Source organism: Saccopteryx leptura, chromosome 8 (genome assembly GCF_036850995.1).
Source record: "Saccopteryx leptura isolate mSacLep1 chromosome 8, mSacLep1_pri_phased_curated, whole genome shotgun sequence".
Classification (NCBI taxonomy): Eukaryota; Metazoa; Chordata; class Mammalia; order Chiroptera; family Emballonuridae; genus Saccopteryx; species Saccopteryx leptura.
The window spans coordinates 37,575,850-37,592,834 of record NC_089510.1 but is presented as its reverse complement, the minus strand read 5'-3'; the positions used below and the strand labels follow the sequence as shown (position 1 = coordinate 37,592,834).

The window sequence follows — 16,985 nt, the reverse complement described above, 5'->3', positions numbered from 1 at the left end:
TCCATTGCAACTGGAGCCATTCTAATGCCTGAGGCCGAGGCTATGGAGCCATCCTCAGTGCCCAGCCAACTTTGCTCCAATGGAGCCTTGGCTGCGGGAGGGGAAGAGAGAGACAGAGAGGAAGGAGAGGGGGTGGGGTGGAGAAGCAGATGGGCGCTTCTCCTGTGTGCCCTGGCCGGGAATCAAACCCGGGACTTCCGCACGCTGAGCTGATGCTCTACTGCTGAGCCAACCAGTCAAAGCCCTACACTTCTCTTCCATAATTTTCTTGGCTATTCTTCCTTTTATTTCCCATTTGAATTTTAGAATTAGCTTTTAGTAATAACAAAAAATCCTTTTGAAACTTTTATTGAATTTTATGATATTTGTGTATTTTTAATTTTGGGGAAATTGACAGCTTTATCATATTTTATCTTCCTACATGTAGTGCTTTCCATTCAGGTCTTTTCTTCCCTTTCATAGACTTTTAGAGATTTTAATTTATTGTTTTAACACAGTACTGACTTCTAACCTCTATGTGAAGAGAATCAGAGTGTGGGTACTTGCTTGCTAAAATGCCGACTCCCAGACTCACTCCCAGAGATTCTGATCCTTTAGCAGCAGTATGAGGTTCAGATAGTCTCAGGTAGGTGGCTTAGAAAAAACTTTGAGGAATACTAGTTTATAATCTTATTCCTTGGGTGTTTTCCTATTTTACCATTTTTGTTGCTGTTATAAATAAGTACTTTTTATTTTCACCTTTAATTAGCTATTGTTTGCATACATAAAGGCTACTGGTTCCTAGTTCTTATTTATTGTTTCCGGGTGATTTCTAATAGATAAGAGGAAAATTGTGGCTTTATTCGGTCAATATCAAACCAGAATTCATACTGTGGTAAATTCTCTCAGTTAAGGTTATAATAAGGTTTGTATATAAAGTCTTTGGATATTTTCAGAGTTTGTTTGACTTTATATTCATAATAGAATTTATTTGTTTCATGGAAATAATTAATACATTTTCTCACAGAAAAGGCAAATGTGGCCTTTTCAAGATACCTATGGTGTTTTGCTTCCTTGCCCCCAATTGCTACAAGAAAAAGAGTGAGTCATTTTCTTTAACTTTGGAAAACTCCATTAATTTAAAAACTGATACCCATCTTGTGCTGAAAGTTTCACAAATGCTATCTAGAAAAACTATTTTCAGATGGATATCTACAATATATTCTCTAGCATATTTATTTCACTCATAAATCTAAAAGTTTTGGATATTATTTTTATATTTTGGGAAAATTTATCAACATTTTAAAAATTAGAAAAACCTGAATGTAGTCCCAATCCCAGAGTGGCATGTAATGGGTTATTAACAGTATTAGGATAAATATTAGACCTAATAGTCAACAGCCTACAAACTACTAACCAACATCTCGACCATTATTCTTGAAAGGCTAGCACTGGATTAACTCCATTTAACTAAAAAAGGTCTATTGTCAAGCCTGATACTAAGCCCTGGACAAGTAGTAAGATGGAGATTTCAAGACCTTAGCTGCACTGTTGTGGTTTTAAAAAAAAGTTATTATCTGCCCCTAGTTCCTGCTAACATTTGGTCTTTGACCCTGGTTCCAGACACAGAGTTCCTAAAACTGTTAGAATTTCTGAGTGATAGAAGTATCTTTTGTTATAATGGAGTGACTTTTGGTGGGCTCTTACATTCGGGTAAGTCACCAGAAGGATCAAGCCAAGATCAGAAGTTTGGATCTTTCAGTCCCCTCCACTATTCCCAGAGATGGCAGAGGGCTAGAATTTCAAGTAATAATTGACCATGCCTACATGATGAAGCATCCACAGAAATCCTAAAAGTAAGGGATTTGGAGAGCTCCAGTTTAGTGAATACATCCATGTGCCAGGGGGGTGCTGTTAATCCAACTCCACTGGAACAGAAGCTCCTGTACTCGGGACCCTTCCACACCTTGATCTGCTGTTCATCTATATCCTTTATCATATATTATATTATGTAATAAAATGGTAAATGTGTTTCCCTGAGTTCTGTGGACAGTTCCAGCAAATCACTGCAATCAAGAGGGGTTTTTTGGAACCCCGGTTTATAGCCACTAGGTCAGAATACTGGGAATAACCTAGGACTGGGGAATGGCATCTCAAGTGGGGGCTGTCTTGTGGTACTGGGCTCTTCACTTGTGGGATCACAGGTAAATTCCAGGTGGATGGTGTCAGAATGGAACTGACTTGTAAGACACTCAGCTAGCCTTGAAGAACTGACCAGTGTGGGAATAAACGCACACATCTAGTGTCAGAAGTGTTTTGAGTGTAGTAGCAGGAGGACTGTAAAGGAACACAGAGTGTTTTCTTAGATATTTATGTACAGAGAGCTATACTTCTGCCCCAAAGAACAAATTATGATCTTACCTGCATAGTTTGGGAGGAAAAATTTTCTTGTAAAAACTTCTTAATGTAAGGAACCACACCTTTTGGTAGAGAATCAATTGCACTCAGTAACTTCTTCACTTCTAATAGTAGGTTAATGGGAACAATCTCAGGAACTATGTCCTTTTCTTGTCTGTCCTATAACATATTATTAAAAATTTACAATTATATTTGGCTAATATTAAAACCAGCCAAAGTATTAAAAAAGAACATAGTGCCTTTACATACTATATATTGATCACAGTGACAGACTACAGAAAATCCTAATAACATTAAGACATTCCTCTTGCTCTCAAGAAACTTCCAACATTGCCTGAAGTTTATGACCAAAACTCAAGAAGCTTTAATATAGAGAATATCATTACAAGTTCATTTGGAAATTATAAACAAAGTAGAAATCCAAAGATAGGAATAATTACACCTATTTTTTATAGGGTGGTGTGATAGGAAACATGAACAATTTCAGGGAAATGTGAGGTAGGCCTTAAAAAAGAGTTGCTCTTGAGAAATACACAGCATGTATTAAAATGGTCCACTAAGCACACACACACACACACACACACACAAATGCTAAGTTTAAAATATTACATAATAAATGAAAACTATTTCTACAAAATAAATGAAAACTATTTCTAAGAGTTTTTTTACATTAGTTGTGAGGAATCAGTGGGCAACAGAAGTGGATCAAGAGCTTGGAACAGATGGATGACGGCCTTCCTTCAAACCTTAAGAAGCTACCACAGCTTCTATACCCTGCTGAAACTCGGGGAATATGACTGTTGCTGCTGATCTCTGAATATCAGAACACCTGTTAGCACAGAGGCCGTGTGGGACTTGAATCATTGAAAATGTGCTGGTGTAGGGGTGGCTCTGTAACTAGGAACCAGTAAAATCCATCACTGAACTCTCTGCCTACTCTCCCCTTCTGGGTCTGACAATTAAGATTCGTCCATCTCCAAAAATACCAAACAAATATACCTTATATTTTATAGTACTTCACTATATAAAAATTATATCCAAAAATACAGGAAAACATTAAAAATAACCTAAATCTCAGTGAAGTGTCTATAAGTGTATGTTGTACTATTCTTGCAATTTTTCTGTAGGTTTGAAATTTCTCAAAAAGTTAAAAAATAAAGAACTTCCATAAATAACTAGATAAGCCCTTATAAAGAATGACCACTATCAATAGTGTATATACTTCAAACTAAAGGTCAAATTCATCATCAAAAGTTACCACAGAATCATCTAACACCAATTATCAAATTGATACACAGCAAGATTATGACATAAATTTTTTCAAAAGGAAATACTATAAGCATCACGCTTGTTAAATATATCTTACTATAAATACAATTTTAATTATTTAAGTTAGTTGTCAAAATATTTGATGCTCAATTCATTTTTTGCAAAATTGATTTAGCACTCAAATAAAATTCAGGCCCAAGTTTCCACTTCCTTTACCTTCTACAGTCCCTAATCTGTATCTTGAAAAGTCCTTTCTGAGTCTAGTCCCCCTGGTTACACTGTGCGTTCTTATGTACATTGGCACATACCATGTTTACTCTGCAAAGTATTTTACACTGATAACCTCATGCAACTAAATACTATGGCTATTTTATGTTTATCTATTTTTCTCTTCATAAGTTACTGAATAACCTTTATAAACTTTATTACATGGATATCAACCATTATATAAAACCAGGTGGAAGATAAAAATTACTTGATTAAAAACCTAACAAAGATCTGTTCATCTAGACTTCATTAAATATAAACACATGTGATACATTTAATCAACCATAAAGCTTATTATCACTGGCAATAAAAGCCTTTTATTAATGTATAATTTATTTTCATTCATTGAGTATTGGGTGTTATAACTGTAAAGATGATAATAATAGGAAAGAGAATTAACTTCCAAACTAACTCAGTGAATTTTTTATTAAATAGAATTATGTCTGTGTGTGTATGCATATCACTTTCATTTTGTTTGAAGACTGCTTTTAAAATACAAATAAGAGATTTCTTAGAACTAACTAATGGGAAGTTTCTGGTCAATTCAATTCAATTATCTATTAATTTTAACTTATACTGAGGACTGGTGCATAGAATAACTCTGAGACACAGGTATCATGTATCAAAGAAAGATTTAATTATGACCCTAACTTTATTAAAGTATGAAAGTGAACTTACCCCCAAAATTTTAAAATAATTAAATGAATTAGATTTAGCATCACATTCTCTACATATTTAGTCATTACTAATTAACTGACAGTTAATAAAAATTAAATCTTCTCTTACCAGCTGATCAGTCGATTTTTCTACCTTATTATCAGTTTCCTCCTTAGTTTGCTCCTCCACAGGCAGATCCCTATTTTAAATAAAAAAGAAACATTTAGAGCATCTCCTTACAAAAAACAATTAAATACAGTCGTAAAAACAAGTGAATTTTTGTCTAAAAGTCTCAGAAGTGCAGACACTGTGTCAGACTGATGAAGCGGAAGGTGCCGTACCACCTCGAGACTCAAAAAATTATGCCACGCCCGAACTGCCTGGTGGAAGAGAACCGAAAGCTAATGTCAAAAACCTCATCTTCAGAGGACCCGGGTTCGATTCCCGGCCAGGGCACACAGGAGAAGCGCCCATTTGCTTCTCCACCCCTCCGCCGCGCTTTCCTCTCTGTCTCTCTCTTCCCCTCCCGCAGCCAAGGCTCCATTGGAGCAAAGATGGCCCCAGCGCTGGGGATGGCTCCTTGGCCTCTGCCCCAGGCGCTAGAGTGGCTCTGGTCGTGGCAGAGCGACGCCCCGGAGGGGCAGAGCATCCCCCCTGGTGGGCAGAGCGTCGCCCCTGGTGGGCGTGCCGGGTGGATCCCGGTCGGGCGCATGCGGGAGTCTGTCTGACTGTCTCTCCCTGTTTCCGGCTTCAGAAAAATGAAAAACAAAAACAAAAACAAAAAAACCTCATCTTCAGACAGACACACAGTAGACCAAAATAATGGGAAAAATTAACTTTATAGCACTGTTTCTTTTTTCTTTTTTTTTAATTTTTATTTATTCATTTTAGAAGAGAGAGAGAGAGAGAAAGAGGGGAGGAGCAGGAAGCATCAACTCCCATATGTGCCTTGACCAGGCAGGCTCAGGGTTTTGAACCGGCGACCTCAGCATTCCAGGTTGACGCTTTATCCATTGCGCCACCACAGGTCAGGCAGCACTGTTTTGATGTAAAGAGAAAAGGTTCTTGAAAAGGTTGTTTTGTTTTATGTGTACGTATGTACATTTATCAAGGTAATAAAGGTTTGGAAAGGATCTATCAATATTATATAGATCATTTTATTTTTTGATTCAGATTTCTGGCCTTACAACTGTCCAGCTTTCCAAAATGATTTTTTAATTGAGGCAGAATATTTAGAAATTATCAAATATTTTTGTAAAAAGGACTAATTTGACAAGTTTTGCTTTTGACATTGACCTGAAATGTGAACATATGTATATTATATACTAAAAGGAAAAAATTATTTATAAAATTGCTTGCCTACATACAGAACCGTGATATATTACTCAAAATGTAAGAACCATAACAGAGGCTCATATACGATTTATATAATCTTAATTTTATATACTTGCAGAGATAAAACTGAGGTGAGAAGTTTCTATCAATTGATTTACTCAAAATTGTATTTTGTAAGTATTATCCCATTTTATTCCACATTTATGTACTAATTTGGCAGACAATCCTTTATCATCTACTATGTATAAAACTGATTTTTTAAGGGGAAACTGGGACAGATAAGAATTATAGTATTATCCACATAGTGAAAGTTTCAACACAAGATGATTCAGACACACAAACAATATTTCACAATATGACTTCAGTGCTCTTTAAAATGTCATAGAAAAGAAAACCCAGCCATGGCCGGTTGGCTCAGTGGATAGTGTGTCGAACCAGCTTGTGGACATCCTGGGTTTCATTCCCAGTCAGGGCACACATGAAAAGTGACCATCTGCTTCTCTTCTCCTCCCTCTCCCCCTTCTCTCTCTCTTCCCCTCTTGCAGCCAGTAGCTCCACTGCTCCAAGCGTCAGCCTCGGTGCTAAGGATAGCTCGGCTGATTCAAGCACTGGCCCCAGACAGGGGTTGCCGGGTAGATCCCAGTTGGGGCACAGGCAGGTCTATCTCCCCTCCTGTCACTTAAAAAACAAAACAAAACAAAAAAAAACCCTTTATTGTCTTTTCCTCTACTTCTAAGCCCCTTCCCAAAAAGGAACACTAGAAAGTTCCTTGTGTTATCAATGAATAACTTGTTTTAAGTTATATACCTAGAAAATAACAAAGCTAAAACTAGACACTAAACTAGCATTTTTCTGCTCCTTTCACCACCTGTGTACTTTGTTCTGCTGCTGGGAGAAGGCTGAAGTTTTGCAATAACAATATACAGCATCCTGAAGTATATATAGTATATCTAGTAATGTTCCAATTTTAGCCCCCAACCACACTTTTTTTTTACTACATTTTCTACTTAAACCAATCTCATTTACACCATGTAGAAACAATCTCAAATAGGGATCAGGTCCTTCTTATTCATTACCTTACCTTCCAGTATTTAGCCCAATATCTAACATAAAGTAGGCACTCAAGTACTTATTGAATAAATGAATGAACATAAAAATAAATGAGCAAATTTCCATGAACCCCATTCTAATTATCCCCAAATCTATTATCTCCAGCCTTAATTGCTTTGAAGCTACAGCTCCACATTTCCTACTCTGTACTCTACCACCTCTACAAGAGGATCTTGGCAGCACCTCCATCTCAGGTCCAAAACGGAGAACTTGGTTTCTGTCCTCTCATTTTTTCTCACATATACATTAAATCTGTCTCCTTTTGAGATCCCCAAATTAATTAATGGTGCAATTTCCTTCTGGTCATTAGAAACTGTAAGCCATCTCTACTTCTTTTTTCCCCTTCTTATCCTTTAAAATTCAGTTCAAATGTCACTTTGTGAAAACCCATTCCACCCCAGTCAATACTTATTGCTCATTTTTATATGTAGCCTTAGCATTTCTAATACAATACTTATGTATGCATTTTGTCTAAATATAAAATAACTTTTTATATATCTTCCTATTACATTATAATTCTAAGTACTCAAATTTTGTTTAGATTTTATTCACTAAGCACCAAGGAGGTCAGTAAATGCTTGTAATATAAATAGATCACATAGAGAGCTAAAGATGAGAGCGAGATCTCCAATACTAACCTATTGTTTAGTATTATACGACAGAGGTATAGGTAGGCTGCACTTGCCCTGATTGGAGGGGACAGATGGACTTTTGAATGGACCCAGTTGAACTACTCAGTAGAGTCTTCTGTGTTATGCTTAGGTTACCTTCTATAAAATAATAAAAGTATCTACCGTGTAGAGTTGTTATGAGGTTCATATAAGTTAACATTTGTAAAAGCATTTAAAACAATGTCTGGCAAAGAGTAAGTCTATGCAAGTGCTTGTTAAATGATAAATAAAATATTATTTTGTTGGGCATAACCCAAATACGACAAGCGGTGGCACATTTTTCAATTCTTAGCTCTTCAGCCAGGGCATGGTCCCTAAAGAAATTTTCTAAAATTAGATTTCACCCAGTCTACATCCCACAGTAATCAAAGTTGCTAAACTGTCCTAAAGTATGAGGGTATCTCATTCACACTAATTTTCCAAGGTTATATGGAATAGACAAATGCTGGGTCTCTGGAATACAACAAATGCAGTTGCCTTCTGTCAATCCATCCCTTACCTCACAAAAAGTTCTGGTGGAGAATCCATGATACACAATGTTCTTTTGCAAAGGTCTTACTCCAGTGCTTGCAGACTGATGTTTACTATTGCTTTCCAAAGCTGTAAGGAAAGTAGCATTTTTAGTGGAAAGGCTTACATCCTTTCTCCCTACTACAGGGTGTGGCAAATATAGGTTTACAGTTGTGAGTTCACAAAGTAGTTTATTCTTGTCTTACTATTTATTAATTATTGTAGATATTATTTTCCATATGAACTCTGAATCTACTTGTGCCCCACCGACCCTGTGCATTAGTAGATTATCATTAACAAGAATTTTGGAATTGCTAATAAAAGTAAATAAAACTCTGTTTCATTATCTGAACATGTCACTATTTAGTTTAATATACTTAATTTTTTCTAAGTATAGGTATACTTTATCAAATTGTAATGAATTAAAAAACAATGCTCTACAAGACCTTTTTCACCACTGAACACTATATCAAAAGCATCTTTCTTGCTATTTTATACTTCTAGTAATCATTCTCAATAGCTACAGAACAATTGGTTGATTGGGGTTTCTTTGACCATTTCCTTATAGTTCGACATTTAGACTGTTTCTCATTGTTTTATTATATTATTTTATAAACTCCATTGTCCATAAGGCCTTCTTTGTATTTATGATTATTTCCTTATAATAAAATATCAGAAGTAGATTTCTAGGGCAAAAGACAAAATGTTTTAAGCCTCCTGTATAGTGCTAAATGGCTTCTGAAAAGGGCTGTACTCATTTATTTCCCATAGCTATAAAAGTTCCCATATCTATAAAAAGGACTAATTTGACAAGTTTTGCTTTTGACATTGACCTGAAATGTGAACATATGTATATTATATACTAAACTGAAAAACTTATTTATAAAATGATAAAAATTTATTTATAAAATCGTGATAGCACTACTTGTTTTATTTTCTTTTAGTCTACAAATAACATTTAGCCATATTTTCCACAATTCATATGATTTTATATCTCCATAAAATAAAAAAAGTGGGATGTAAAGAACTCTTGCATACTCTCTGGTTCAAATAGCAATGAATGTTGTACATGTTTCCTGAAAGAAAAAGAAAATACTGAGGCAACACAAATGAAAACAAAAAGGAGAATAGTATAGAACAGTATCATTAGTACACCTATTTATATAGCTCTCTATTTAACTATTCTGTTTCAGTATAGCCCGAGCTCCATGTCATCAGACGTCCCAGATTTGACTTCCCCACACAGTGGGACACTCCCGCTTATCAGCAGGGCTGGCAGCCTCTTTGAGACTCCTCTTGAGGTGGCTATGAGGATTCTACTTATCAGTGCCAAGACTAACTGCCACTGGAGGAAAGACACGACCGACTGACACACAAGTTTGTTGCAAGAATCACACGGGCAGTTTATTACTCACAAATCCTTTTAGTGTGCCTGGGTACAGCTTAAGCGGGCCCATCCGCACGCTCCTCTAGGCTAGCTTTGGTCAGCTAGATTTGGTCGTCAGGGCAGCGTGCAGACAGTCCATGTCAATGTTGGAGTCTGGGCAATGACTGCAACGGGGGGGGGGGGGGGACCCTTTGCTTTAGTACCTTTTCTGGCCGACGCCTTCTAACAGGTGTCAATCTACAGGATTATCACCTCAAACCACCTTTTAGGGAGTTCTTCCAAGGGAGCCCTTTTTATGTTAATCTACTGAAATGTTACATCAAGCCACTTTTAAGATGTTCCTAGGGAAGCTTCTTGTTTGTGTTAACCTACAGAGTTATGACATCAAGCCGCTTCTTATTTATATATAACTTCACACACACACTAACTCGGCCCTGCACGAAAGGCAGAGTCTGCTTATAATATCTGTACACACTATATTAATTCCTATCCAGACAGCATAACTTTATTTTTTTTTTTATTTTTTTATGTTCTGAAATAGCATTCCATTATTTTATTGAAGTCAGTGAACAATTACACTCTAAAGTACAAAAAGAGCAAAACATAATAAAAACCCTTTTTCTTTACTGGCATCAAAAAGTCTGGGGATTCTAACTGCTCAACTGTCTAGAAAACAACGGCCTTTTCCAAGTTCCTACTTTATGAAGAATAATTTTAGTCATGATTGGCAGCAGTTGGTCCTGGGCAATTTGAGGACAGGTCTTCATAGGCTGTTCCACACCAAATACAATACAGATGTTCTTCTCTTAAATAACTGGTCAGTATTTGTAATTTGTCTACTACACTTAAATCTTCACTCTCATATTCATCTTCATCTTGTTCTTTTTCTTCCTCTTCCTCTTCTTCAGTCTCTTCTTCAAGTCTCAGCCAGTACCAGGCCTCCCTGGGAACTTGAATATTCTTCTGTGTATCCAACTGCTGGCAGGCTCGCTGGCTTCTTCTGAGATCTCCTTCCAGCTTCATTTTGTCTTGCTTGTTTCTAAGTCGCATTCGAAACTGTTCTGCAGCTTCTTCTGCAGCTTGGTTTTTCATGTGAATCTTTCTTCTGTAGCTTTCTAATTTTTCCTCTGCTTTTCGTTTTAATAGTGCCTCGTGACCAATGCCACTTTTTCCTGTTTTGACATTGAGAGGAATTGGTTCAACAATACCAGCTCCACTCTTGCCAAGGGCCTGACCACTTTTATATCCCATCTTCTGGAGCAAAGCAAACCCTTTGTTTTCACAGCCTAGTGCATTCTTCAACCCAATGTCACGTCTCTCTTGTTCTTCTTTTAAACTCTTCTGCCTGTTTTTCAAATTAGCTTCTTGTTGTTTTTCTTCTTTTCGACGGGCTTCTCGGATTTGCCTCAGCATTGGCAATCCTGGTCTGATATCTTCCTGGACATTAATGAAGGAATCAGACATATAATCTTCCTCTTCTTCCATGTTCAACTTCACATGACAAAAGTACCTGGCAGCTCTACTTGCCTGGGGCCAGCTTACAACAGCGCAAGCTGCGCACAAGCTCCCCTACCAGCGTAGGACGTCTAAGGTCCAACCCCAGCATAACTTTATTTAATTTCCTTAATTGCTTTTGTTGGGCAAATAAATTGTAAAATTTGTGTGATTTGGTTTTGCTTACTTTGATTGTTACAGATGGCGCTGACCACGTGAATGGCCATTGCCTAGGTGATAATATTAATTACCTTCCTGCTTGGGAAGGGCCTTGGTTATGCTAATAAGTGCTGGGGGTGGGACTGTCCCACTGAAAGGTTTTAAAAGGAGCTAGGAGGCCATTCTTGGAGAGGGCAGAGAGACCAGTGGTTGGAGAGGAGGAGGCAGCCAAAATGGAGGCATGCAGAGGGGACTGAATGGAGAGGCCGAGGCCTTTGATTCTAGGGAAAATAATGGAGAGTCAGTGGCTTTGGAAGCCTTGGATGAAAAGGGAAGTGTTTTCCCTTTGTGTGTATTTTCTCGCCCGCCAGTTGCGAGCAGGAATAAAGGAAAATGGCCCACTAGTTCCTGGCTCTGTTGCTTCACTACTATCTGTTCAAATTAAATGTGAACCTGCAAAAGCCAGGCGGCTGTGATGGTGGCTGCAACTACTGGCTTTACAGCTTTTAATATTATCTATTAATTATTTTTATATATCTTCCATATTTTTCTATATTTCTATATATTTAATTACTATAACCTTATATCACTGCAACATATTCCAACACCAACTCTTCTCAATTTAGTCCCACATGATTGATCTCTTTTACTGAGAGTCAATCCTCCAACTCGACTGCTTTCTGCTAGGCTGACCTACCTTTCTGATTCCACTTTACAGAGCTCAGGAATTATTAGAGCAAACATATGTGGAACTATTTCTCAATGCTTTGGGGCACAGTAAGAAATGATGAGGAAAAAAAAAAGAATATGGACGCAACAGCATAAATGAAACAGACCCAGAGTGACTTTAACTGGATACCAAGCACAATACTGGGTCAAGTTTTCCCATTGTTGCCTCTGGGCTGCTCATTTATCTCGGGAATTGAGTAGCTAGTTTCTCTAAATGTATACTTAATATACACCTATAAATTAGATTGGTAGAGCTTCTGGAGGCACAATTTAACGTAGGTAATTCCCAAATCAAGACGTATTCCACAAGATCATTTGTAAGTCACCTATTAAGAATTCAGATTGTATTTACTCGAAGAAACATGTCCACTCTCCCCAAAAGCCAGAAAAAGACAACACATAGAGAGAGAAGGAAGTGCAGGACCTGCACCCTCTTAGCCTTGAGGGCCGAGTATCCTGCCACTATGAGCTTAACAGGGAGGGCACAACTCAGTTCCTGGTCTAAAAGCTAAAGAGAGTCCTGAACCTGAAGGGATCATCCGCAGTCAGTCTAATTATAATACTACCCATAGTCTTTATTTGACTCACACCAGCTCTAAGTTATAGAGTCTTGAAACAAAGGTAATTCAAAGCTAACTGACACTTCTTAATCTAAACTCAAATGAAAAGATTCACACACAAGCTGATTTTACCTAAATTTCCTCGTTTAAAACAGAGCTAACACCTCCTAGTTTCTTGCCCTTCCCTAATAAAACACTTCTTGCCTTCAGTATTATAACTTATCTATAAAAATCTATTTCTCCTAGGTAAATTGTTATTTTAGCTTGATTCTTATTTTAAAACCTCATTAATCAAAGTCATATATCTCTTTAAATTTGCATGCTGTTCAAGTACCAATGAAAGCTACAACATAAAGCTAATAACAAAGAGAGGCTGTATGAACCTGTTATTGCACAGTAAATCTGATCTGTTTCATCTCTTTGATACAGCTATAGAAATGAACATGGCTTTGAGAATCTTAGGAATGTAATCAAACTGTTTTTCCCTTATGGTTTCTATAACCTCCTTGGATATTTTTAATAAAAAGTTTAACAGGCATTACTTCATAACCAGAGCATACAAACGTAAGCCTTCTTTTAGATGAACAAACACGCCTGACCTGTGGTGGCGCAGTGGATAAAGCGTCGACCTGGAATGCTGAGGTTGCTGGTTCAAAACCCTGGGCTTGCCTGGTCAAGGCACATATGGGAGTTGATGCTTCCTGCTCCTCCCTCCCCCTTCTCTCTCTCTCTCTCTCTCATTCTCTCTCCTCTCTAAAAATTAATAAAAGTTAAAAAAAATTAAAAAATTAGATGAACAAACACCTCATTTCTAGAATTTAAAAGCTCAAACATGAACATCTCTTCGGATAAGCTTTCCTTCAGCCAATAGCTGTTGTACAGACAAGGGTTGGGGGGGCTAAAAAAAGGGGAAAGAAATCCTCTGGCAAAAAAGTAGAGAGAATAGAAGGCCCCTGATAAGCTATTCGGTGTTTAGTTTGAAAAATAAAAGGGTGTAAAATCCATCAATCAGAAGATATTTAGATACTGAATTCAGGTTTAAAAAGGCTAATGGCGCCTGACCAGGTGGTGGTGCAGTGGAGAGAGAGTCAGACTGGGACACAGACGACCCAGGTTAGAATCCCGAAGGTCACCAGCTTGAGCGCAGGTTCATCTGGTTTGAGCAAATCTCACCAGCTTGAGTCAAAGGTCGCCGGCTCGAGCAAGGGTTTACTCGGTCCACAGTCAAGGCACAGATGAGAAAGCAATCAATGAACAACTAAAGTACTGCAACGAAGACCTGATGTTTCTAATTTCTCTCCCTTCCTGTCTGTCCCTATTTGTCCCTCTCTGAATCTCTGTCTCTGTCAAAAATAAATAAATAAATAAATAATTTAAAAGGCTAATGGCTTTCTTTTTCAGCCTGCTTAAAAATACAACCTGGGAAGAATCTCTGTAATGGAAGGTCTTCCTCCCAGGAGAGATCAGCAGTGCCATCGTGTCCCTGGAGCTGAGCAGCTGTGTGTGGCAAACCCTACTGGCAATGGCAGCAGCAGTAGCACTTGACAGCCTCTGTTGGGAAGGGAGGCCTAAGTGCCAGCAACAGAAAGGAAACAGCCAGACGGAAACATCACACTGTGCTTCTAAAGTAATTCAAAGGTTCTTACCAATCCAGATGCTGAAGAAAACCTCTATAATCAGGGTTAACATGGGAGAAAGGGTGAATCTGGTTTCCCCTGGTACATGCAGTTCCATAGATATTCCTATAGTAGGAAACTAAACAGCGACTCGACTGTCCTGGGACTGAGGACCTGACCTTCCGCTGAAACCCCTGACTGTGGCTGGCAGACCAGAGGGCAAGCCGAAGTTCAGTGTCAATTTACAGCAATCTTTATCCACCAACCAAAATGATTTTATCTGCACACTGTTTGAGAAATAAGGCATTAGTATCCATATCTTGACAACAGTAAAATACCTTTTTTACTGCTCTGAGTTCTCAGCTCCCACTTACCCTCTTATCTACTGAAATTAAAACTTTTCTTATTATAAACGGTTTCCCCCCTACTTTTAAAGCTGTGTTTATAGATATAAAAGTAGGCACAGCTCTTGTATATAACTTTTTGATCATTCATTTAAACATTTACCTTGAGAACTTCTATCATCTCCCTAAATTATATATAAGCACATTGTTTTTAAATCCACCAGACCAATTTAGAGGCTCTCATTGGCCGACAAGGAGTTTACATTTCACTGTTTGGAGGACATCCCTAGAACCTGCTGCCCTTGACAGTTCTGGCACCTACAGGTCACAGGAGGCAAGTAGAAAAGTTATTTATGAATATAAAAAAAAAGTAAAAGAAAGAAAAAGAAAATCTCACTTTTCTTAATGCTATTAGCTTGAAAAGAAGATAATGCATTTGATATTTCTAGGAAAGGTGTTCAGGTATTGAGAACTTTTCTTATGCCCACTAAAGTCAGTTTCTCTTTCTTAGCACTACCAACATCCAGGCTAAATCTTTGTACAGGGAGTTGTCCTACACATTTTTAGAATGTTTAGCAGCATCCGTTGTCTCTACCCAGTAGATACCAGTTACAACTCTCTCCCACTTCACAGCCCCTTTGTGGCAACCAAGTGTCTCTAACCATTGTCAAGTGTCCCCTGGGAGACAAAACTGCCCCTAGTTGAGAACTACCTAACTAAATAAATGAAAATGTTAATTAAATGAACAAAGAACAGATTGTTCTGAGGGAGAAAAATACAAACATCTTAATTTTAGGTAGTATGTGCAAACACAAACAATAGATCACCTGTCTATAAGAAAGAGAAATGGCATAAAGTATTTCATTTAGATTTCTATCAGTACCAAAAATAAGTTGAGAGGTTGTATAATGTTGGTAGTTACAAGCACAGAAACACTAGAATCAGTGTGCAAGGTTATATAAGCCTACTTTGGCACTAGCAGTGCAACCTTGTGCAAGTTAATTAACACCTCTGTGCCTCAGAGTCCTCATCTGAAAAATGGGGATTACGATGATACTTGTCTCATAGGGTTGTCATGAAGACTGGGTGTTTAAAACACACAACTACAATAGCTGACACATAGTAAGTACTATGTAAGTGTTCTTATCATCACCATCATTACTATCTAATTTTGTTTCAAGTTTGCAGCAAAATCTACCAATTCTCTACATGATGGAGAAATGCTATTACACAGAAAGGAATGTTAATAATTGCACTTAAGAATTGGGAGAAAAGAAATATGTCCCACATGGTACAACAGCTTAGTTTGCCTTCTGGTACCTTGTATTTTTCACATCAACACATCCAAATAGCCATATTTTTTAAACTGCACGATATGCAATTGTAAAAATATAGCATTTTCCCTGGCCACTAATGATAAATACTCCATTGTCTCCAGTTTTGTCTTTTTATTTTTGGCTATTACAGACATGCTGTAATTAACCACCTTGAACTTTCAACTTGGTAAAATTTTGATTGCTTTTTTTTTTTTTCTTTTTTGGACACAGACAGAGAGAGAGAGAGTCAGAGAGAGGGATAGATAGGGACAGACAGTGAAGAAAGAGAGATGAGAAACATCAATTCTTTGTTACGGCTCCTTAGTTGTTCATTGATTGCTTTATCATATGTGCCCTGATAGGGATGCGGGGTGGCTACAGTAGAGCAAGTGACCCCTTGCTCAAGCCAGCGACCTTGGGCTCAAGCCAGAGACCTTGGGCTTCAAGCCAGCAACCTTTGGGCTCAAGCCAGCGACCATGGGGTCATGTCTATGATCCCACGCTCAAGCTGGTGAGCCTGTGCCCAAGCCAGATGAGCCCGCACTCAAGTCCGAGACCTCAACCTTGGAGTTTCAAACCTGGGTCCTCCGCGCCCCAGTCCAATGCTCTATCCACTGCGTCACCGCCTGGTCAGGCGTGATTGCTATTTTTATTTTTTATTTTTTTATTTTTTTATTTATAGGGACAGAGAGAGAGAGAGTCAGAGAGAGGGATAGATAAGGGCAGACAGGAACAGAGAGAGATGAGAAGCATCAATCATCAGCTCCTCGCTGTGACACCCCAGTTGCTCATCGATTGCCTTCCCATATGTGCCCCAATCACGGGCCTCAGCAGACCGAGCAACCCCCCCGCTCGAGCCAGCGACCTTGGATCTAAGCTGGTGAGCATTTTTTATTTTGCTCAAGCCAGATGAGCCCGCGCTCAAGCCAGCAACCTCGGGGTCTCGAACCTGGGTCCTCGGTATCCCAGTCCAACGCTCCATCCACTGCGCTACCGCCTGGTCAGGCATGATTGCTATTTTTAAAAGCTAGATTTACTAAGTCAGCGTTGAATTAAATGTACTCAAGAAGTTCAAGGGTTTGTTAATAACACAAAGTCTGACACCACTAGTTATTATTTGTTAGATTTTACCAAAAGAATTAGGAAAAACTCCTTAAAGTTGAT

At 38.2% G+C, this 16,985-nt stretch overlaps 1 protein-coding gene and 1 pseudogene across 3 annotated transcripts in view; both read right to left on the bottom strand.

Moving 5' to 3' along the window:
• The window catches only part of DZIP3 (DAZ interacting zinc finger protein 3), a 110,057-nt gene that overhangs the window by 77,080 nt on the left and 15,992 nt on the right, over positions 1-16,985 (bottom strand). For all 3 annotated transcript variants that reach the window (XM_066346781.1, XM_066346782.1, XM_066346780.1), the window contains exons 2-4: positions 8,206-8,306; positions 4,720-4,789; positions 2,401-2,556 (exon numbers count right to left, since the gene is read on the bottom strand). In XM_066346781.1, the coding sequence (XP_066202878.1) occupies positions 2,401-2,556; positions 4,720-4,789; positions 8,206-8,234 (255 nt within the window). In that variant the 5' untranslated portion in view covers positions 8,235-8,306. The remainder of the gene's footprint in view (positions 1-2,400; positions 2,557-4,719; positions 4,790-8,205; positions 8,307-16,985) is intronic.
• On the bottom strand, positions 10,135-11,197 carry LOC136379624 (G patch domain-containing protein 11 pseudogene; annotated as a pseudogene).